The sequence below is a fragment of the Platichthys flesus genome, chromosome 2 (assembly GCF_949316205.1).
Source record: "Platichthys flesus chromosome 2, fPlaFle2.1, whole genome shotgun sequence".
Taxonomy (NCBI): Eukaryota; Metazoa; Chordata; class Actinopteri; order Pleuronectiformes; family Pleuronectidae; genus Platichthys; species Platichthys flesus.
In genome coordinates this window covers 3,280,432-3,303,575 of record NC_084946.1, presented here as the reverse complement: position 1 = coordinate 3,303,575, position 23,144 = coordinate 3,280,432, and the positions used below count along the sequence as shown (strand labels likewise).

General features: G+C 42.1%; 1 protein-coding gene across 2 annotated transcripts; it reads left to right on the top strand.

Moving 5' to 3' along the window:
• znf831 (zinc finger protein 831) lies at nucleotides 1–17,434 on the top strand. 2 transcript variants are annotated; one of them, XM_062394609.1, is made up of 4 exons: nucleotides 1–225; nucleotides 1,693–5,944; nucleotides 7,274–7,557; nucleotides 8,044–10,957. In XM_062394609.1, the coding sequence occupies exons 2-4, from the start codon at nucleotides 1,741–1,743 to the stop codon at nucleotides 8,119–8,121; spliced, it is 4,566 nt and encodes a 1,521-aa protein (XP_062250593.1). In that variant the 5' UTR covers nucleotides 1–225; nucleotides 1,693–1,740; the 3' UTR covers nucleotides 8,122–10,957. The 2 variants fall into 2 exon arrangements, with proteins under 2 accessions (XP_062250593.1, XP_062250592.1); XM_062394608.1 differs by lacking the exon at nucleotides 8,044–10,957 and adding an exon at nucleotides 13,942–17,434 and having other exon boundaries at nucleotides 4–225.
• The last annotated feature ends 5,710 nt before the right edge of the window (nucleotides 17,435–23,144 follow it).

Sequence of the window (23,144 nt, the reverse complement as noted above, 5' to 3'; positions counted from 1 at the left end):
GCCTCACCACTTTCATAGTGCATCTTTTCTCTCATTTGCATTTGTTCAGCTTCCTTGTGACAGTTCATGTCAAAAGAGCTGTGTGAGAATATCAGATGGGAGAGAGCCGTGCGGCCTAGATGACGGAACAGATTAAACACAGCAGGAACTCTGAAGATGGGGCTGCTCAGGTACAAGACTGTCTAAGCTGGATAATTGTAACTGATTCCAGTCAAAAGCAAGACGGTAAGTGATTTTAATATCTATTTAACCATCTGCCCTTGACTTTCGGCCTAGTTACAGCATGTTCTGGTTTCTTGTAATGTTAATCATAACAACACTTTGTGATGGCAACAGATTATTTCCTCTTTTCAAAGGCACCCTTAAAAAGTCAGATCAACTAATGGAAATGAGTTGAATAGAGTAGATAAAATAAAACAAGACAGAGATTTTAATTTGAGACAGTGCTGCAAGAAAACGGAGAATCTAAAATGTCTTTTCCATTGTACAATAAGCAGATGTATTCCAGTGCAGTTTAAATTATTTTTGAACCCATTTAATACAAGACTCACCATTTTGAAGTGCTTGTAGGTGAAAAGGTCCCTAAAGCTCTGCATTACATGGTCCATGGCGTCCCATCATGTAAACCAACATGACATATTTACATAGCTATAAGGAAGTGAAAGCACATTTCAGTAGGAGGGCGGATCTGGAGAGTAAATAATGTTAAAATAAAGACTGAAATGCTCTGACACGGTGCTTCTCGTTCTCATCGAGAACTGAACTTGAATAGGAGCAAACTTTCCTGGGTATAAGAGCACCACAGACACTGTCTAACGTGGGCGTGCTCCTGCTGTACAGCTCACAAAGATTATGCTCCGTGCCATCGGTGACTTTGAGGCTGAATTATGCAAATTCATCATACATGTAGAGGCAGCATCACAGCATAAGAAAATGAAGATTGCTCACCCTAAGATAAGGTTGTTCAGTTCATGTAGTTGGTTTCACGCCTTGATTCTGCATAAATATGACGATCTGTCACGAGACAAAGCTGCTACATGCTACGGTGAATCAAGGGTTGTGCCATGTAATTGGTGCAGACTGGGGACAGAGGCAGGAGCTAATGTCAGCAGACACGTTTCATTTGGAAAGATAAAGCCTCTGATATGAGATATCTGATCTCCCTCCCTCAGCTCTATTCTGGTGTGAGTCACTCTCCTACATCACCCCCTGCTTCTCTCCTTACATTTCTCTCCATGTTTTTGTCTAATCTATCTCCACTGCCTGCATACAAAACCTATCCTCAGAGTTGTGTCCCTACGCCACCTGCTCCTTAAATGAAAAGCAGAGATTCAATTGATGCTACTGGTCTCTTTGCTTGGTAGCCATGGGTATTGTTACTCATCACACCATTATAACTCAGATCTAGATGTGTTTTTGTTTTCGTGCTGTTGTGGAAAAATGCATCCCTCTGGATTTTATCAGCATGCAAAAACCAGACTGGATTAATTCCTTGATTGGCCATCTGTTCTAAAAGTACGTATCAATATTCATTATCTGTTTTTCTCTGTTCCAATGTTGCAATAACAAAATATTCTTCAGGAACTAAGTCTAATTTCTCCTTTTAGAATTAAAGCCAAACATCTCTGCTCAGATACACAGATCTACCAGTTCTGAGAAAAGCTGAGTCTAATGAAAACTCTTATCTTACAGGTAATTAGAGACCTGGCACTGGTACATCACGACAGCAGCAGTGTTACCATGGAGACTGGCAAGCCAGTATGCGCTCCAGTGCACATCAGCTCAGCTGCAGCGCAGACAGAGAAAAGGATGGATGTCCAGGCGCCGCTGACGGCTGTTTACATCCACACAGTGCCTGCTCCACCAGCGCAGCCTTTCCCACAGCTTCCTGCTGCTGCACGGGAACCAGCCACGCTCCATCTGGCCATGCCGCCGCTCTACTCCAAGGAGAACCTAAGCTTCCTGACACTCCACATTGCCGGTGGGCTGCATTCTTCGCCAGGGCTGAGTCCAGCAGCTGCTGCTCCTACAGCCAGACCCAAATCAGCAGGAAAGCATGTGTGTACTCACTGCGGACGGGACTGTATGAAGCCCAGTGTGCTGGAGAAACATCTCCGCTGCCACACAGGGGAGCGGCCCTACCCCTGCACCACTTGCGGAGTTTCTTTTAAGACTCAGAGCAACCTCTACAAGCATAAACGTACTCAGGCACATGCCCGCCTCTCATCCGAGTCAGAGCAGAGCAGCCTGGGCAGCCTAGACAGCATGTCCAGCTCAAGAGAGACTCATTCCTCCAGTCTGTCTATGGATGAGCACAGTGAGAAGACGGGCAGCATGGAGAAGGATGCCATGCTACCTGCTGCTGAGATTACTTGTACAGCCAATACTACAGAGATCTTCTCTGTAACAACCCAGGGCTACATCTGTGAGCAGAGAGACTTGGCACCTGCAAGTCATAAAAAAGATTCAAATGAAAGTGCAAAGGTAAGAAAAGTAGAGGAGAACCTGAGAGTTGAAAATGAACAATCTCCTTCGACTGATGGTCGACATCTTCCACTTCAGAGACAAAAGGCCACTGTGTTCTCCAAGCAGTGGGAGAGGTCAGTATCCAGAGGGAAATCACAGAATCACGAGAGCACAGACTCAGGTTTCAGCGAGAGCAGTGACCACTACCCAAGCCCTGGTAGTGTTTTACATGGCCACAGTCTGGATTCTCTATCTGAATCTACTAAAGAGCATCTTGAGGAAACAACAAACAAAAACACGTCTTCAGAACCAGACCGAGGTGCAAGGGAGCAGGAGCAGAAGACACTGGAGGAGCGCATATCTAAGCTGATTTCGGAGAATACAGCTGTAGTGGAGGACAAACAGCTGGAGAATGTAAGGCCTCGGAAGACTGTTCTTTCAAAGCAGGGTAGCATCGACCTTCCTTTGCCCTACACGTACAAGGACTCCTTTCACTTTGACATGAAGATCAGTAGGACTCCGAATGTTGGGTTGCAAAGAAACAGGAAGCCTGGACTGTACAGCTCTGTGCCCACTCAGCAGTCAACCAGCATGGAGCATGGCCCATTAACCCGCAGCAACTCTCTCCCCTTCAGCGTCACGCTCCTGCAGCCTGAGAGGAGCAGCTCAGCCTCTTCCTATCAGAGCAATTATGAATCACTGGTTTACAGGGGAAGCTCAGGCCAGATCAACCAAGCAGGTTTTGCCATAAAGCCTGTGAACCAACAGTCATCCACCCACCGGCCACTGGTCAGACAAACAGCCGTAGACTGCAACCACGCAACAGGCGGTCTATTTATGAGTTCATCTGTGGAGGAGGCGAGCACCGGCAGTCTCAGCTGCGACGGGGACATTTGTGGAGAGCCAAGCAACAGAAAGTTCCGGAGGAAGAAAGCTCAGAAGTTTGCCTACGACAAGTGGTACATGTACGGGGGAGGGACATTTAAGAAGCTCTACCACAGCACAGAGAAAGATGGTGATAGGAGTGTTGCCAAAGGTAGGAAATGTATGAACGCAGATCATGAGGCTCTTCAGGCACCACAAAAAAAGCTTTCATCAGCTCATAAGGAGACAGTCACGACAGGCTCAGCGATAAACATCCCAAGCAGCAGGCCAACAGTGTGCCATCCAGGCTGCTCTCCTGCCAAGACGTCTCTCAGCTCTACTGTGGATGTTAATGTAAGAACGACCCAGCTTTATTCACCGTGCAGCTCTGTCAAGACTCCAATCCGGAGAAACCTGTCTTTGTCAATACTGCCATTACCCTCAGTGGTTAGCCACCAAGCAGACAGCATGAGCAGCACAGGGGCTGGGCTTAAAGAAAAACACACTGATTCCATCTCTGAGCTCTGTGGAGCCCATGTTCCCTCTGATAGAAAGAAGCAGAGAACGGCTGATGATTCAATTTGCCAGCTTGAGATGGAGACCGCCCAGAACACACTGAGTTACCCCCCTCCCTCTGTGACTGGCAGTGCACTTCGGCAGGATGCACACCTCAGTTATGTCAACCTCCAAAAAAAACAAAAACACACTCAACTCAAAGGAAATCTCTTCTCACCATGCATAATCAATGCAAATGCACAATCGGTTAGCACCCTGCCTCCCACTTCCCTCCCCTCAGCTGTCAAGACCAGCTTCCTGCCCAAGTACCAGCTCAAGTTGCCTAACGCTGGGGATCATGATTCAAAAACTTCACTGCATGTTGTGGATAAACCGACAGTAACTGCTAGCTGCACCTTCACCTCTCCTACATCCTCTTCTAAAACTGAGCAAACCTCACCTTCAGTCACAGCTCCTGAACTCAAATTAAGTGATCCTGTCACGTCAGCGTTGATGCAAACTGGTGATTCCAAAAAGACGAATGCTCTTAATTCCACACAACCCCAGCTTTTTTTGCCTTGCACAGCTGCAACATTTTGTCAAGCTGAAACATCAAGATTCAATGAGAATATGACATCTAGTCTCCCTGTGGTGCACAGGCAATTTGCAGGAACCACAATAACCACAGCCTGCCTTCATGATTATCAGGAAGGATTATGCAGCACATTGATACAGCCATCGAAATCTGCATCTTGGCAGTTACCCTCACCTGTTGCACCTGCTTTACCCTCCATAAGCACAGAAAACCGCCAGACATCTGCTACTTCCAGTACAACTATCCCACAGTGTCCAATTAACTCTAACCGTCCACTGTCACACTTACAGTTCTTGCCTGAATCAGACCAGTCGAACTTTGTAAATAGAGCATTTACTGGCACAAACACCCCAAAGGTACCATGTCACATCGTTCCGTTTGACCAGGTACAACCAGCAGGTCAGAATGTGTTTCATGTTCACACAGCAGATCTCCAGATCTGCCTCCAGATCATATCCGACGAGCAGCTGGCTCTCATTGAACCGCAGATTGAGCGTCATGAGGACAGCAGCCTCTCACAGAGACGTGACATGCAAGCACAGGCCGCAAAAGTGATCCAGAATAACGCTAAAAGCTCTGCAATCACGGAAAGAGGTTATGAGGGAAAGGACCATCGACTGCAGGGATATCAAAAGGAGTTGGACCTAAATGAATCTTTATCCACACTTAATGTGGAGAGAATAAAACCTCCACTGAGTGCCCACATGACTGAACACAGGAATTCCAGACAGGCTACACTATCAGCTGAATCTAAGCCCCCTGAAGCTCCAGGCTTGACATTACACCCACACAAATGCAGTCATGTAAACATGGCCACGGAGACTCTGAGCTTTGCGAGTGATGTGATATCAACTGCTGCTGTACGGTCAGGAAGACACCAACCTTCAGAGGAGGAACGTGCCTTTTCTCTGAACTCCTTTCCTGAAGAGCAACCTTTCCTTGGCAGCAGGGTCAGTCAAGGTGGACTGGTCTTGCAAAAACTCTCTGGTCTTTCTCCCAATTCAGTAAATCAGAATAGAAAAAGCGCACTACTGGTCAAAGACATACACCATAAAACAAAAAATCAAGGAGCCTCATGTGAAGTAAGCATTATGAAAACCAAGTGTGAAGCCTCTGCATACAGAAGCAACAGGCTAGAAAGTGGAGAAACACACTGCTCTATGCATGTTAGGTTTGATAAGGCCAGTTCTGATGAACTCTCTGGGTCATTGTTTCCGTTTTCTATCAATAATTGCAAATCTCCAAGAAAGTTGAACCCACATGCATCCATCTGCTGCAACAAACCTTCAGATCCTACAATATCAGAGACGGTGGATCCATCTCAACATGAAAACACAGGCTGTGACAGGGTGGGACCTTCAGACAATTCTGTCACTTTACCGGAAAAGACTCTCTGTGATTCACAGGATGTAATCAGCTTAGCCCACTCACAAAAACTGTTTACTTCAGAGTCCTCTAACATCCACGTGGAGAGAACCAAAGACACCCCAGCTGTGCTCTCAAGTATTCAGAGCCCTACTGCAGGTATATGTTACTATTTTAATCATTTAAATCATGTATATTGTTTAGGATCTGAAGGACAATGAGGGTGAAGGGGTAATAGCGTTAGGAAAGGCGATCCCACCCCAGATTAGATTCAACTTTATTGTCATGCAGTTTTACATCTAACCAAAAAGTACCAAAAGAAGATGAAGGTGCTGATGAGGCAATATTACCAGGTGAATGTTTGTCTATACTTATGTGTGTGTGTGTGTGTGTGAGTGTGTGTGTGTGTGTGTGTGTGTGTGTGTGTGTGTGTAGGTTGAGGAAAATGTTGGTTTCAGTGGGAATTGATTATTATATATAGTTCCAAATAGTCCCTTCATTTTAAGAGAAGGCAGTTTATTTGTACACTTAAATGCGGTGTTGCTCTCATTAACAACTTTCCATCAGAGCAAGATTTCAAAACAGAAACCCAATTCCACCACTAGATGGTGGTAAATGATAACTGGTTTGTAGAGTGAAGCCCTCGTCTTAAACTCTGAGTATCACAGCATCACAGTCTAGGTGTTTGTCAAAGAACTTAAATTCTCAGGGTTAAAACATAGACAAAATATTTAAAAGGCATATTACTTCAAACCTCACTTTGGTGAAATAAAATAAGAAGTTTCAAGATCAATGTGGCCTTAATACAATTTTACCCTGATTTTCCTTGTTATGATAACATGTGAGCTGCCTCCCAGGCCTTCACAGAGAAAGGTCCTGCAGCATTTGTAATTGTCATTTGATCCCCATCAAGGCACAAAACAGCAGTTCACTCTGTAATTTAAAGGAGCTGAGGATTACTGACAACAACAGAGATAAAAAAGGTCATGTTGGGTAGCACAGGAAAAAAGACTGCCACTTAAAGACATCCATCTACTGCCTCCTGGCTAAACTGAAACAACAACCTAAGGTGCTGGCATGAGAGAGGGAGACTGTGTGTTCCCGTATGTGGCCAAAATCCCTTCTAAATATTGTCGGAGATATCAGATCTCAATGTGTCTGTCCACTTAATTCAACCAACAACCAGGTATGAACAGTTTCTAGTTGTCCTTTAAAGACTTGTCACTCACACTGGAGATCAGACACACTAACCGTAAAGTCAAATTTCCTGAATTATCGGATCAGCAGATTATCATTAGTTCTGCCAGGTTAGTGCTGAGTTTTGCTACTTGACCATGACAGCATTGTTGAAGTCACTTTTAGAAAACCTTTAGCGAGAGTCCTCTCTCCCCTGCTTTAGTTTTCAGGCAAATTAAAACTGACATATAAGATAGTGGACTCACCATCCCAAAGATAATGTGTGCTTTTTATTTGTTTTGATTCCCCTAGGGATTCTGGAGGGAGACTGCCTGGGGGAACGTGAAGTCCAGAAGGAGCCACAGAAATGGGGACATGTAGGTATACCTGGACAGTCTGACTGCGCAGACCGGAGGCCAAACCTGAACCAAGAGTCCAGAGAGACAACCCACCAAGGAATAGATGGGCAGAGCGGTGGAGGAGTGATGAGGGAGGATAGGAACGGAAGAATCAAGGCAGACACGGTCCCTGGAGAGTTGGCCAACAAAGAGGCAAACTGCAGATACACAGCTTTACCAAACATGACAGAGTTAGAGGTGAGATTGAACTTCTTCATTGTTCTTCGTGTTTATTCGACATATCTGTTTATCTGGCTTTTTAACTGTAACAGTGTAACTGCACATCTGCTGACTGCCTCTCTTCCAGCATATTAAGAAAATTAAGAGGAAGGTAGCAGTGCGTGCAAGAATGTGTGGCTATGTAAGCTGTGTCACAATTCTGCATTTGAAAACCGTTTGCCTCACAACATCCCGACTAGATTGTCCCATTTGGAATGCCCCTTCAAATGCTGCCATCAAATGGTTCCCGGCCCAGTTCTACCCCCCAACTTTTGAGAGCTAATGGCACTGAGAAAAGATTAAATGTCCACTGCTTCAGTATCACACTACAACTCAACAGAACAGATAACAGTATAAATGTAAAAAGGGGCATTAAAACTCTCTCGTTGTGTCAAACTTCAGCTTGAGCTTGTGGCGGCGATCCCAGAAAGCTGCAGTTGACCAGACTGTCTCATTTCATTTCAGCCTTTGCAGTCTATGAAGACCATCTTCTTCGTGGGCCAGGTAGACAGTGTCCTCCGAAGGATGCAGTCCCTGAATTGAGACACAGTGGGCTGACTGACCACGGTCCGGTAATATGGACAGACAGTCAAGTCCTATGAGAGAGTCACTGTGTGAATACCTGGGTTGAGCTGAGCTAGTGGCTCTGCAACGAGAGGCCCTCTGGTGTGTTGTTATGTGTAAGAGAGTGTTATAGCCAAGTAATGCTCTTCAGCATCTCTGACAAAGACCAATAACCTCTGAATACAGTAATGTAGTACAGTAATCTGTGGCCCCATGCCCTTAATGCCAGTGCAGATACGCATATATATATATATATACAGTATATAAATGACACATGCTCTCTCAGTGGCACTAAATGGTATAAACTTCCTGTGTGCACTGGTCAGGTTGAGTTATTGCTTGCTCATGTCAAAATTATAAAAAAATTCATCACAATGGATACAATAAAAATGTAATCTATGTCCCTGTACAGGATCATGTCAGGTTGATAATAATTGTCTTTTTTTCCCCTTGAAAACATTTGAATACATTTTCAGTCAATAGCATTGTAAAGAGTTTAACTGAAAGTTTTATTTAATTTTTATTTTTTGATTCATAGCCTCTTTACATTTTCTGTTTTTCTGGTTGGAAACATTGTTGGCAGCACTGCAGTGAAACCAGGCCAGAACTTACAGAGAGAAGAGAAAAAAGCATGTGTTCAGATCTTGCATCGTGTTACTCAGACAGAAAAACTTCTCAAACTGCATGCGAAATGCTATTTCAGTGTCAGAATATTCAGAAGATTTGTGGCTTGTGAAAAATGGATCTAGTATTAACTATGCACACACGTTGAAGAGTGAACGACTCTGGACCTGCGGTGTGTCAGTGGTGAGACTTCTCCTTTCTGAGCTCTCTCTGTTAAAAACATTGCACCACATGTCTGAATTCAACACTGTTTGCCCAGTTCGTCTGTCAGTCAGTCAATGTGTTATTGTAAAGGCAGATGCTTTGTGTCATAGGCAAGTGTCAAAGGTTAAAGCCCTAGTGGTCCTGTCTCACAGCACCTGTCAGTGTGCTAATGGTTAGCTGTCATGACAAAAAGACAGTCAGTCTGTTGGTAAGAGCTCCAGGAGGCCTCCTCCTTCCTCCCTAAGGTAAACAGGACACAACGAAGTGTTTATGGCATCCATGGGGTTCAAAGGTGCTAAGAACTGAAATAATTCTCCCCATCCAGATGAAAACAACTACAGCACATGCAATCAGCATTTATGAACGTGCTGCACTCAAGGGTCCTGGGTCAGGGGGCTTGAAAATCCGACAGACAAACTGATGCTTTATCCAATGAATTCACAGCAAATTGCACACTGTAAATCATAATGCTGGTCTCTGGAGATAAGGATTTTTTAATATAGTCCGAGTGCAGAAACTCTAACACTGCTCTACCAATGAATACTTGTAGACTTGGAAATCCTAAATCCACTCCTATCTGTCCTCATGAAAAAACAATTATTGTAATTGTCGTGACTTTTCAGAGTACTAGACTAACCACTGAGCCTGGGGGTGTTGCAACACTTTCAATAGTTTCAGAAAGAAAAACAACCTTCACCTCATGTGATCTTTTATACCGTGAAACATTGTACCATCATGAAGTTTTATAAGCATATACGCGTGCCTCCCTCCACATAGAGACACATATGCTTTTTTTTCAACCAAGAATAACCATTTTTTAACTCTTCCTCATTAACAGCTTTGCTCCTATTCTGGTCTAAAACGGCAATTGGAATCAACAGTACTTCTTCCAATTCAGAAAAAGTTTAAGCAATAGTTCAAAATTAATTCAGTTACTTTTCATATAATATGAATATATATACAGATTAAGTTTCAAATATCTCTCATCTCTTATCTCTATTATCTCTATTATCTAAATGTTTGAAGAATTAGTTGTTTCCTACATAGTCATTTCCATTTTTTTTCCTTTCAGACTTCCTCACTTTTCTAAGGCACTCTAGACATGCTGATCTACAATCCTTTTCTTGTCATGTCTTAGAAATGAATTTCGTGTTTTGACAACCTGTCAATCATTTTGTGGATTCTGGACCATATCTAACCGACAGGTATCCAGACATAGTGTCCCACAAAATGCCATTGACATTTCCTTTTTGCGTCTTCTTTAGCTTGAAATGGGTTCTTACATCGATATCGACATGACTGCTTTATCTACCACATTATCATAGGTCTTAGCACAATCTTTGTGTTTCTAAATGAGTTCCTCAATCACAACAACATTTTCTTGGCTTCCCCACAAGGGGTTATGATCACTAAAAATTACTCACCCAGTAAGTAAATTGTCAAACTTAGGTTTACACATATTATTGAAATTGAGGACACTTACTTTGCCCTGAGGAATCCAATTTCCAACTATTAAAGAGATGGCATAATGACACCACTGTGCCAAGTGAGAGGTGGCAGAAGTGATTGAATCCACAAAACACTTTTGAAGTTCCAGGTGTAAACGGCGTTGCAGTCAAATCCAAAATAATTTAATTAACTGGTGACCGCTTATTCAAAAGTAAAACAACAATATTTACTTCAATTTTATTTGCTTTGGCTGCAACACTGTTTACCACTGAAACTCCAAAAGTGGTGATTAGATAATGAATGAATTTTCCTTTTTGAGTGAACTATCACTTCATGCATTCAAAACACAGTAGCACAGCCGCCACCTGCCAACCAGGTCTACCTCTGCACTGGTATGTCAAAATCAAATCCTGGTTAAACCTGATAACTAATTTCCTAAATTCTTGTCCACTGGCAACTCCTTTGCATTCCAATGAAGGAGGCAAACAACATAATCATCAAAGAATTCACCCTGACTCGTATCCCAACCCCCCTCTCAATGGGGGGTTGGGATACGAGTCAGGGTGACTCTTTGTTTGACTTATTCTCATACATTCATGCAGTGACTTATCCCTTCTTACGTGCTTACTGGCGTCGCCCCATTTTTCTAAAATGTACAGCAAAGCTCTGCAAGCTCACTCAGCCCGCAAGGCTGTGATTGGTCTGCTCTACATCCCTGCATTTCCGGTTTCATGCCCCATAATACAGGCAGAAACAACGGACAACAGTCGCTTTTCCTGATGACTAATTATAAGAAGTTGCTCTTCAATGTCCAGCAGCTCCTACGGGATGTAGTAAGCAGACCAATCACAAGCCTTGGGAGCTGCTTTAAAGGCCAAATTATAGTCGGGTTGCATGCACGCACGCATGCACACAAGACACGCAACATGCCCCTTTCGAGCCCTCTGGCGGCTTGCGTGCGTCCGACAATTTTTCTAACTACACGACAAAGCCACACAAGCCTCACGCAGCCCGCAAGGCTTGTCATTGGTCTGCTTACTACATCCCGTCCGGAGTCTAGTTTCCGGTTTCATGCCCTACAATATGCGGAAATCACGGAAGATTTAGAATAACGAATATGGACCAAATAGAAGAGCACTTGGCAGAAGAGATCCGAAAGTATGACCACTAGTATAACCCGTCACTGACTGGCCGATATGTCCGTCAGAAATAGGCTATGAGGAGCCGGAGTGGCGATCTAAATAAACAGTCGACGAAGAAGAAGACGTCTCTTCTTTGTGTGTTTTGTCTTTGAAAAAAACGTTACTCCGCCTATGGTTCTGCAAGTGAATTGCGTTGCAACACGCGCAGCACGTAAGGGAAGTATAAACCAAAACGAGTCCGTCGATGCAGCTGCGTGGCCTTCCACGGTTGCAGTCGCAGGACTATAATTAGGCCTTAAAGGGGCATAGTTCTTAAAATGGCAAGAACCTGGCTGCTGCTTGAGACACAAATATCGGACCTTGAAACGGTTTCCTTGTCAGAAACCATTGCCAGATTTTTTGGGGTTTGTTGTAAACACCCCACAGCATCTTTAATACATGATCCCTAAGATGAGTCAAACCACACAAGAAATTATATTTCATGAGTCAGATGTAAAATAGAAAAAGTGTTTTCCACAGAAAAGTGATGATGAGCCTGCTGGACAAACCATCCCTTTAGACGCTAAGTCATTCAACTAAAGCTTTTAGCAGATATAATTGAGTGTAATAATTCATAGGTTAGTTGCAATATGTTAAAGTTAAAAGTTGAAGGAAGGGAAACTTAAAAGTGGATCACGGGAAAGAGGTTACTCTCCAAGTAGGGAAGGAGCCCCCTCCAACAGCTGTTGCAAGAAAATAAGGATTAAACAGCTTATTTTATGTCGGTGAAAAAGAACAGACATAAGCAGCAATGTCTTTGAGCAACATGTTATTTATTGTTATGTATGAAAATATATAAAAGTTTAAAAACATGTGTCTGAGTAGAAAGATTTCCTCCCTTGGAAATCACTTAGGGACAGACTTCATACATCTGTGGTAGCCGCACAGTCTCGTTGAAGATGGAGGTTGTTTCCAATCCACCAGCTTATCAGAATTTAACAAATAACAAAACTGCCCTGTGCAAGGAAGAATGTTGCTTGCTTTTGGCAGATTTGTTTGGAAAAGTGGTGGGATTGAACTCAAAACCTTTAGACCCTGATACTGAACCTCGCCCGAGAGAAAATTGCTACTTACTTTAGGAGAAATTTGACCCAACAATAATTGTAAAGCTTTTGGCCCATTATTCTGTGGTGAGAGTGGAGTATAAATATGTACTGTTTACTGACCAAATGTAAAAAAGCTTTACCCTGCACTGTTAACTGTAATGGCAGTGGATAAGGCTTGGAAGTAAAAATTGTGAGAGAGAAAGGGCTTGTAGCTATACAGTTGTACATATAATCAACACTTGTTAAGTCAATACCATGACATTGTGAGCAGTTTTTTTCTGAAAAAATCTTCAAAGCTTCTCATTGGCTGTGAAAACAGTCATTCAGGTTTAAATAGCCTCAAACTGTGACATTTATTACAACACTGATGAGAGGGTACAGAGTTCAATCCTTTTGCTTCCATTGTGAGATTGTGATTAGGAAGTCACTGTGCTGATAAAGTAAAGGCACAACAATCATTTTGTGGCTGTTATGCCTTATATTGAGCTTAATCATAGAATATAAGTTTTTGTGTAGACTGCCTAACATACCTCTGAAATAGCAGACATGCAATGTATGAAAAAATACCAGCAGCTCAGTAAATCAGTCAAAAGTATATATATAGCGAGAGAGAGAGAGAGAGAGAGAGAGAGAGAGAGAGAGAGAGAGAGAGAGAGAGAGAGAGAGAGATTTTATATATACATATATATAAAATCTTCATTGCAGATAAACCAGTTAAGGATGAACACAAAGATTTCAAACTTCCCTTTGCATCATAGAATGTTCATAAAAATCTCTGCGCACAACGTCCAGCACACAAACAATAAAAAGTGAGAGTATATAGCACGCCTGTTTGAGGAAGACTCACTAAAGACAATAAACCATTCCGAACAGGCCAAGAAAACAGGCAGGTTTAGAAGGGGCACTGGACTAAAATATACAAATCATGTGTAATTGCCCAATAACTAAAGCATTAAGCTGTGTCAGCAGGACTAGTTGAAAATATTACCATAAATTACAATGAATATTCCCATAAGATCGAAGGCTTTAAACCTGTATATTTAAAGGAGCTGCGTAAAACAAACATGTCATTTTACATGTGGACTGCTGTGCACACTCACACAATTATGAAGATTTATTAGCTTTTTGGTCATATTTAAAACATCAGCAAGACCAGGACTACAGCAGCTGTCAGTACAGTATATGCCAAAGAGGAACGCTTGCTTTCACATGATTTCAAAGTTTTGAGGACACTGACTGTATTATAGTTATGTGTGATGGTAATATTCCTTCTCATATTCTTCTTTTATTAACAGGGACAAGACACAGAGGTCAAGGTGGATTCCTTTAAAAACTCTTGGCTATCTGAGGAGCATCTTCAGCATCTTTCCCAGACGCACTCAGGAATGTCTGAGTATCCTCTACAGAGGCCTCAGCAAGCTCTGAGCACGTCAAATAACCTTAATTTACCAGCCAGCGGCAGTGAGACTAGCCTTCTCAATTCTCCACAGCCCCCACTGCAAGTGAACAACTTGTATCTCTCACAACAACACTGGGAAAGCAGCGTCGCTTGTACCAAACAAACACAGACCTTATGCGAGTCAAATTCAAGTAAATCGATGAAAACACAGGCCCAATTCAAAGAGACGCAAAATGCTGTTTCACAAGTCACTCAGCAAACAACATTTTCACACCAGGAAAAGCAGACCCTATATGTTGAGCAAGGAAACCATGCAGGTAACAACAGCACAGCAGTAAGCAATTCTACTGAGGTAACATTAGGAAGCAACAAAACCTCAGGTCTCTTGGCAGATATCAAAACCTCATGCGCCACACACCACTGCCAAGTCTCCCAATCCCAGCAAGTCAGTCAAGCCTCAGCTGGATGGACGGGAAACACTCAAACGTCAAACACCAATATGCTGGGTTATAATGCTGAGGCCCGATTAAAGCCTTTTACATACCAGGAGCCTGAGCTGGACCCCGAGGATCAAGCACCACATGAGTACATAACACACAGCAGTAACTCTGGGAGAACTGACACGACCAGCAAATACCAGTCTTTTTTATTGGCGTCTCAGCTTCAAGGGTACGAACCAGCCGAGAGTCTGACTGCTGGAGTGAAGCCTGTGCCGAGCTGCCAGGACTCTTCAGAAGACACCAGCAGTAGTGACGATGAAGGAAAGCTTATCATTGAGCTTTAGGGCAGATGTGAACACACACTGATGTCGTTTGAATTCTTATTTGCTGTTGATTTATATGTTTCACAAGAAAATCTGCTGTGTAGGCAGAGATATCAATTGTCGTGTGAAAGGGATAGTTCACAGAAAAATAAAAATTCACTCATTATCTACTCACCAATATGCCGATGGAGAGATGAGTAAGGTGTTTGAGTCCACGAAACACAGGGGTAAACCGTGTTGCAGCCAAATCCAATAAAATTGAAAAAAATGGGACCACTTCTTCAGATGTAATAAAACTACAGAAAAAAACACATAACAAGTCTTCCATACTGCTCTCGTGCCATCTAAGTGTTTGTAAGCCCCTTCATTTAAAAAAGACTTGAAACGGCTACATTTAGATCTTGTTTTTAGCCTAAACATGTGTAAATGACCTCATTTCGACTCAAATTTGAATGCCAGGGCTTGTGGACACTTGGATGACACCACAGGAGCAGTATGGAGGAACTTTTTTTTTTTTCTCTCCTGTTTTTCTGTTTTACGTTTAAAGAAGTTGTCCGATTTACTTCAACTGTATTGGATTTAGCTGCAATGCTGTTCACCCCTGAGAAAAAATATTTTTTCTTTACAAAAGGTCAATGGGTTACTCTGCTGTGTTCATGTCATACTCTACTGAGAGTAGTTAAAACTGGTCAAGAAGGAAAAACTGCTCAAGTCAGCCTTATAGTTGAAATTTCAGGTGTCAGGAATGTCCCTCACAACAGCTCCTACGAGACAAAATCAACCACAGACGTCAGTGAACAAATCACAAAACTGCTGCATAATTTCTGACAGAAACCAAATTTAATTCAGAATGACTTTCATAAAAAATTACATGACTAATACAGCGGATTATGACACTTAAAAAGGCCCAACAACAAGTAACCAGGCTCGATAGGAAGTATGACACGTATGAAAATAAATTAGAAATATATAAATGATATGTTGTTTTAGCTTATATCTAAATAGCCCACCGAGATGACAACTCATTGTTTGGCAGCATATATGATGCCAAAGTAGAAAACCTAGCTGAACAAAGGTTTAATCATAGACAAGTGTTAATGAAGCACCACTTCACACGTAACAAAGTTTTTGTCCTGCACTCACTGTTAGTTAACAAACTGATAAATCTCAGACATCGGGTATGAACATCCTTCCTGAGTGATCTGATCTCTCGTGTTCAGTGTTAGGTATGTTCACACCTGAAATTAAAATGCATCCTGAATGTCTCTTCTGTGATGCATGTGATCAGATATCATATGTGGCCCAGGAGACACATGCGTTCACACAGCCAAAATGATGTGTCCCTAACCTTGTCCCTGTGGGATCCAATCTTATGCATTTGGGTGCGTTCACACCTGTACTTAGCGCTGAACACTTGTGATCGGATCACTCAGGACAGCTTTTCTTCTTGTGTGCCAGCTCCATCCTGTTTTATCAGGTCTTTGTTGCTTGGCCTCACAAGTGTTGACACAAAAACTGCAGCTCCTTCGGCTATTTCATCCAAACTGCGTGACTTCCGTTCGCCTCACGCATGCTTCCAAACATTTGTCATTCGTTGTGTCTGCCTTCCCACACTCACTCTCCCTCAGTAATTGCAGCCTGTAACACTATCCATCCTTCCCTGACAACACCTGTGTGTGTGATTTATGGTCACGTGCAGCCAGATACCATTAGGGTGATCTCTGCTGCCAATCAGATCACCCAGACATTGGCTGGAGAGGCATGACCCCTTTCTCAGTCTGGGTTTAGCGATGAGTCAGCAGCTATGATGAGAGACCGGAGCTCACAGGACAGGAAATGGGCGGATGTGAACATTTCTGTACATAAATCCAGAGCTATTGCTCATCTTCAGTCCACAACCCATCAGGTGTTTATAAAACCCTTTGGACTTGACAGGTGTATGTGTGTAATAGTGCTGAATGAGATTTATCTGCAGTGAATCAGTTCAGGCCTGTTGACGTGTTTGGTGTATTCATAGAGCTGAAAGCCAACGGCACGCAAATCACAGCTGTTTACAATGACTGTGTAAAGCTATTTTAATATGATAATACAAACATGTGTAAGAAAAACTGAAGCAAATGAAATCCTCTCGAATATATTTCTCGAAACATTTTGTTTTCAACCATATCAACAAAAGAAGAGGTAAAGTAAACCCTTTCACTGGTCTGATTGTGTCTGGTTCTACTGTTTCATTTAACACCAGCTTTGCTCATGATGGCTTTTAGATTCAAGGGTCTAAAAAATCTTTGCCTGTTGCTTCTATGGAAAATCAAGGTAATAACAAGCTTGGTAACTAATTACTGATGGCTCATCGTGGAATGTCTGAGCAAAAAGGAGCACCAGGGCTGTTGAATTCAGCCAAAACTTCCCAGATTCCAAGTGAACTAACGTGTATGTTTTATCGTCATGTTAACTTGATCTTCCACTTGTCATTAATGGTGCAACATGTGACAAAGTTGCAAAGTTTAAGCCCTGTGATTAGATTTGTTTCTTTAAATAATTCACCTTGGACTTCACAATGAACTTTTCTCCCAATGTCTGTTCAAGCTTTTACCAAATAAACATGTCTATATTTTTTCTAACTTTTCTCTTTTGTACGGTTGATTCAATCTGGTTATGCCGATATAAACCAAAGACGTGCTCCATCTGTTAGACATATAAAGCCATTTCCAGGAATGAACTCCAGAGTTTTCCTTTCACACATGAACAACACAACAGGGGAGCTGCTCTGCTGGGACACGTTCTTGACTACAGAGAAATCACTGTAGTGTTCAGTCAAGAAGTGTTGGAAATGTAATCAACACACTCTACATAAACTGAATCACACGGAACACAAAGCCCAATGGGACTATCATGTTAATGGTATTTTTGGTTTAGAGTCCTAAATTGACATACAAAAGCTACTTGAAAGTTGCTAAAGCTACCAGTTAGGGTTTTTCAATGCTGATGTCTGGAGAACAGGGTTTACATCTAATAATTAATGCCAATAATATATAATATATTTTTTGTATCTGATAAAATGTAATTAATAAAGGATAATAACAAATGAGTACCTAAAAGATATGCACTCCGTATTAAAATAATGTCCACAAATTATAAGAAATCTAAACTCCAACAAAAGAAAACAAACAGACAATTTTTTCAAATCAGCCTCACGAGTAAGGCAACAGCCATTGGGGCTGTTGGTGAAGACCTCAACATGCCAGAGTTTTTATTTAATCTTTATTTAAACAGGCAGTCACATTGAAATGAAGATATCTCTTCCAAGAGCGGCCTGAGAAAAACATTCACAATCAGGAAAGGAGTTACACATTTATGGATTATAAAATATTTGAATGAGTCAGACATAAATGCCCTTCATCTTTTGTTATCCTATATAGAAACATCAAAAATACTTTTGGAAGGTTTGACTGAAATGCTAATTCTAAATTTAAATTATTTGTCCAAGGCATTATTTTAGTCGACTAACAATTTTTTTTGGTAAGAAATAGCACACAAAATTATCACACATGCTCTTGTGCTCGCATATCTTAAATACCATGTTCTCCTTTTTCTGCCATCAACATAATTCTTAAATCCAAAGTATATTTATTTTAGAGAAGGATGGTCACATAGCACTAGAAATCGCCCTTCTATGGTTAAAAAATAAAACAAGTCAAAATTACAAATACCAAGTCAAAAGCGACTGGAGTCAAGTTCTAAAGTAACACAAGTCCCTGTTGTGTGACGTTTGGAGTTGGATGAATTAGGATTTTGTCCTTATGGTCCTGAACATTATTGGCGTAAATCGGTTGCTGTCCTTGCGAATGTTCCTAGAATGTTTCGGGTTCATGCCCCGTTCCTAAAGTCTTTTGAATTTTGAATGTTTGTCTGCCTACCTGGTCAGTGGAGCATCTGTAAACCTGTTATTCAAATTTAATACTTTTCACTGCACCTACTTGTCATGTCTGGGTATTGAGTCCTCCTTCACCCAGAACCATGTTGAAGAATTTACTTTGGTTCAGTTAGAGTGCAATACAGTTTTCTGAGGTCAATACCAATGTCTGGTTGTTGTTGTTGGTTGTGTCATATTCCTTTAAAATCTCTTTAAAACATGAGTAACAGCTATTGTACCAGATAAATTTTCCTTTTTGTTGTATACCTTAGCTACTTCCCATAACCAATGATTTTGTGAGCATAGGACTAAATGCTGAAAATGTTATTGTTGTGTGGAGTCAAACAGCTGAAAATGTGCAGAACAATGCAATGTGCAATCTGCCTGAATGTACAAGCATCAGTCATTTGTAAGCTACAATATGGCATTGTCTCCGTTTGTGGTATCTAATAATCAATTGCAGGTCTTCTCCCGAGGTTTTATGCTATTTTCTAATGAGTTCCATCCTTTCTCAGAAGGCCCGTCTTTGTATATCAGACCTCCTGTGAGCGAAGTCTTCATGGACACATTCACTCAAAGACAACTAAAAATTGTCTTGCCGTGTCAACAACAAATGTTCATGCCTCAGCACATTATATCCAGCTCAGTTTGTAGAACTCTTTGAAGGTTTAAAGGAATACCTTGCGGCTGCATTATCCGACGAGTGGACCCCATGGAGAAATGAGCAGTGAGTTCATGTGTACACCTGACCCTACTTGAGGTTCCTATTAACTAGTGAATCTTCCCAAGCAAAGGTTTACAAACATGGAACCTGATGTGTCTAGGTCCTCTTTGGGAGCAGTCACAATTTGTACAGAGAGAAGACGTTGTATTATTTATATTCGGAATACTTTCATATTTCATTTAGAAATTTCATTATTTATAGATTTAGCTGGGAACAGCTGTTTCTTTGTGTGGATCATTTAAAAAGTAAAAAGTTTACTAAATGTACTTGAAATAATTTTTCATGAAAAATGTGATTTCCTCAAATGAGAGATAAACTGAACAGAATAATTTCTCTTAACTTTTTCTCAATACTAATAATGGATCAAAAAGCTTGGGACAGAATCGTTGCATACAAATGGAGTTAGCAGAGTCACAGTGTGCGTGTGTGTGTATAACCTTTCCCTTATCTATCTGACTATCTGACTATCATGCAGAAGCTACACAATGCAGTTACAGTAATCAATAGCTTATAGTGGTCCTTTTAGGCTGGGACAAAAGTGATCACTATAAGCAGTTCCCCAGCAATATTAAATACATGACTTTGCAGTAACCATTCTGTTTCTCGTGCTCACACATGTTCTAATACTCCATGGGTAGGCACAAGCTAGCATTCTGGGCATTGGCCAAAACAGTTACATGACTAAACAGGACTGACCGGCCTCATGTTGAGATGAGGTAACTATAGGTACTCTGTCATTATAGTTTGACCATAAACTATATTTGAGACTATAGTCTAGAAGACTATAGTCTCAAATATAGTTATACAACCAAGCCCGTGGTCGTTTTTGACTCGAAAAATATTTTTAATTTTCATCTGGCACGCGAACAAAATAGTGAACTCCTGCGTACACTACACTCCAGAGGTAACAATGAATGATAAGATGATTAGAAACTGGACAGACGCGACAAAAACACCTATAAATCAATTGTTATGATACAACAGACATTATAAAGCCAGTGACTAAAGTGTGGGGAATGAGAAATGTTGCTACAGCTTCTGTCTACTAATTGTAAAGTGGATGGCATGCTGGCTCAGTGGTTCGTGTAACTGCCTTAAGATGAGTCTGGCATTGGATCTGTGAGTTGGTGCTTCACTTTTCTCCCACACTTAAAAGTCGGGCAAGTCTTTTGAACTGGAAACTCCTGTATGTGTGAGTGCGAAGTTGCCCTACATGTGTTCCGCTGTGACAGACATTCTGTCCGAGGTGGCAACTGCCTCTTGCTCAGTGCGTGCTGCAACAGGCTCCAGCCCGCTGTCACCCTGAATGGGATAAACAGATAGAAAGGTAAAGGAATGGATCATTTACTAGTCAAACATACAGCACAGCATTACTGTTAAGTAAAAGACACATTGGTCTGACCAATGTGTCAATGTGACTATTTATTTCTGTGTTGTAAACCAAAATAAATAGCATGCGCCCGACTCGTGAGGTACTATGAAGTGTAATGTAGAGCTGTCAGAAGCCTGGCCTGAACACTGTATAGAGGGAGGTCAAGATAGGACAGCTGCTGCTTATGTTTTGGCGCATATTATTACAACAATAGCCAGGCTACCTTTCAGGCTTTTTTCCACACCTATATCATGTTGACTTGTTATGGGAGGAAAAGCGCAGTGGTTATTAATAAAATGACTGACCCCTGAGTAATAACATTAGTGATTTCTCTATTTTGACCCCGAGTAAGTGAGTCAACATGCACAAACTGCTAATAGGATTTCAGTCATCGTCAATTGTATTATTATTTTATTAGTCTGTGCTTTCGACTAACCAACGTTAGTACTCATGTGGTTCCTGTCCATTTCCATCCAACATTTCCTTTTAGCTCTGTTTTGTTATCCACCAACCCCTGAGAAAAACATGTAGCGACAACACGCTCCACTGTGTTCTTTAGTGCATACAGTTGTCACCTGTAGTTTGGGCAGGTAACAGTGAAAACAGCAGCCTGATGAAAAATGATGTGAGCACAGGTGACAGGACGGAAAACAGAGCGGCCACATATCAGAAGGGAACAACTACATTTGGAGGAAGCTCAAACCATGTGGCATGTCACCGGTACTTTAATGAAAATTTTAAATCTAAAACATTACAAACTTAGTTTTAATGGTGCATGCTACTTTAGAGCTAGCTAGGCTAACACTAACAATTTGTCCTGACGGAGCGACATAATAACTAAAACATAACTACCTGAAATACTCTCATCATCGTCATCCGCTTATCCGGGGTCGGGTCGCGGGGGGAGCAGCTCAAGCAGGGGGCCCCAGACTTCCCTTTCCCGGGCCACATTGACCAGCTCTGACGGGGGGATCCCGAGGCGTTCCCAGGCCAGTGTTGAGATATAATCTCTCCACCTAGTCCTGGGTCTTCCCCGAGGTCTCCTCCCCACTGGACGTGCCTGAAACACCTCCCAAGGGAGGCGCCCAGTGGGCATCCTTACCAGATGCCCGAACCACCTCAGCTGACTCCTTTCTAAGTAAAGGAGCAGCGGCTCTAATCCGAGTCCCTCACGGATGACTGAGCTTCTCACCCTATCCCTAAGGGAGACGCCAGCCACCCTTCTGAGAAAACTCATCTCGGCCGCTTGTACCCGCGATCTCGTCCTTTCGGTCATCACCCAGCCCTCATGACCATAGGTGAGGATAGGAACGAAGATCGACCGGTAGATCGAGAGCTTTGCCTTGCGGCTCAGCTCTCTTTTCGTTACAACGGTGCGGTAAAGCGAACGCAATACCGCCCCCGCTGCTCCGATTCTCCGGCCAATCTCACGCTCCATAGTACCCTCACTCGCGAACAAGACCCCGAGGTACTTGAACTCCTTCACTTGGGCTAAGGACTCATTTCCTACCCGGAGTAAGCAATCCATCGGTTTCCTGCTAAGAGTCATGGCCTCAGATTTAGCGGTGCTGATCCTCATCCCAGCCGCTTCACACTCGGCCGCCAGCCGATCCAGTGAGTGCTGAAGGTCACAAGCCGATGATCCAATGAGGACCACATCATCCGCAAAAAGCAGTGACGAGATCCTCAGACCACCGAACTGCAACCCCTCCCCACCACTCACCTGAAATACTGTTCCATTTAAAAAAAACAAACAAGTCATTGTGAAATTCTTATAATGAAGAAACAGAGGCCTCTTATTTAACAGATTATTATCAGCATTAATGGGGATTGGCACACGTTGCTGTTGGTTCCAGACTTGGAGTTTTCATGGAACAGAGCCATGTGGTATTAATTACTCCTGCTGTCAAAATGTCAAAATGTCTGCCTGGGAAAAGTTATACTATTTAAGCTAACACTAACACCACAAAGGGAGGGGCCTATTAGAAATTACAATCTGTTATCAAACACACTGTGTGAAATATTTGTATTATTTTACCTGTATAAAGCAGATATTTCATGTGGTTGACACAATGTAAGTAACCAAACTCTGCCAAAGTGCTGTGGTCTTTTAGCATTAGCAAATCAACAAATAACTATGACTTAAACTTTAATGTTGTTATTTAATTTGACAGAGGCAGTGGAAATATAAGGGAAGCACCATAGTTAAGTTCAAGTTCACAGTGTACATTTCGGATATACTTCGTTGAACCGATGGTTAAAAGCCAAGTTAAACGTTTACTAGTTAATCCTGTAAGACGATGCATTACCATCGTAGCACTGCCTGT

What these genes read in the sequence shown, in the direction of transcription:
- znf831 (XM_062394608.1), top strand. Translation starts at nt 1,741, where the DNA reads ATGGAGACTGGCAAGCCAGTATGCGCTCCAGTGCACATCAGCTCAGCT. An exon ending in TATTCAGAGCCCTACTGCAG is followed by an intron (nt 5,945 to 7,273) that starts GTATATGTTACT and finishes TGATTCCCCTAG; the next exon opens with GGATTCTGGAGGGAGACTGC. An exon ending in CAAACATGACAGAGTTAGAG is followed by an intron (nt 7,558 to 13,941) that starts GTGAGATTGAAC and finishes TTTTATTAACAG; the next exon opens with GGACAAGACACAGAGGTCAA.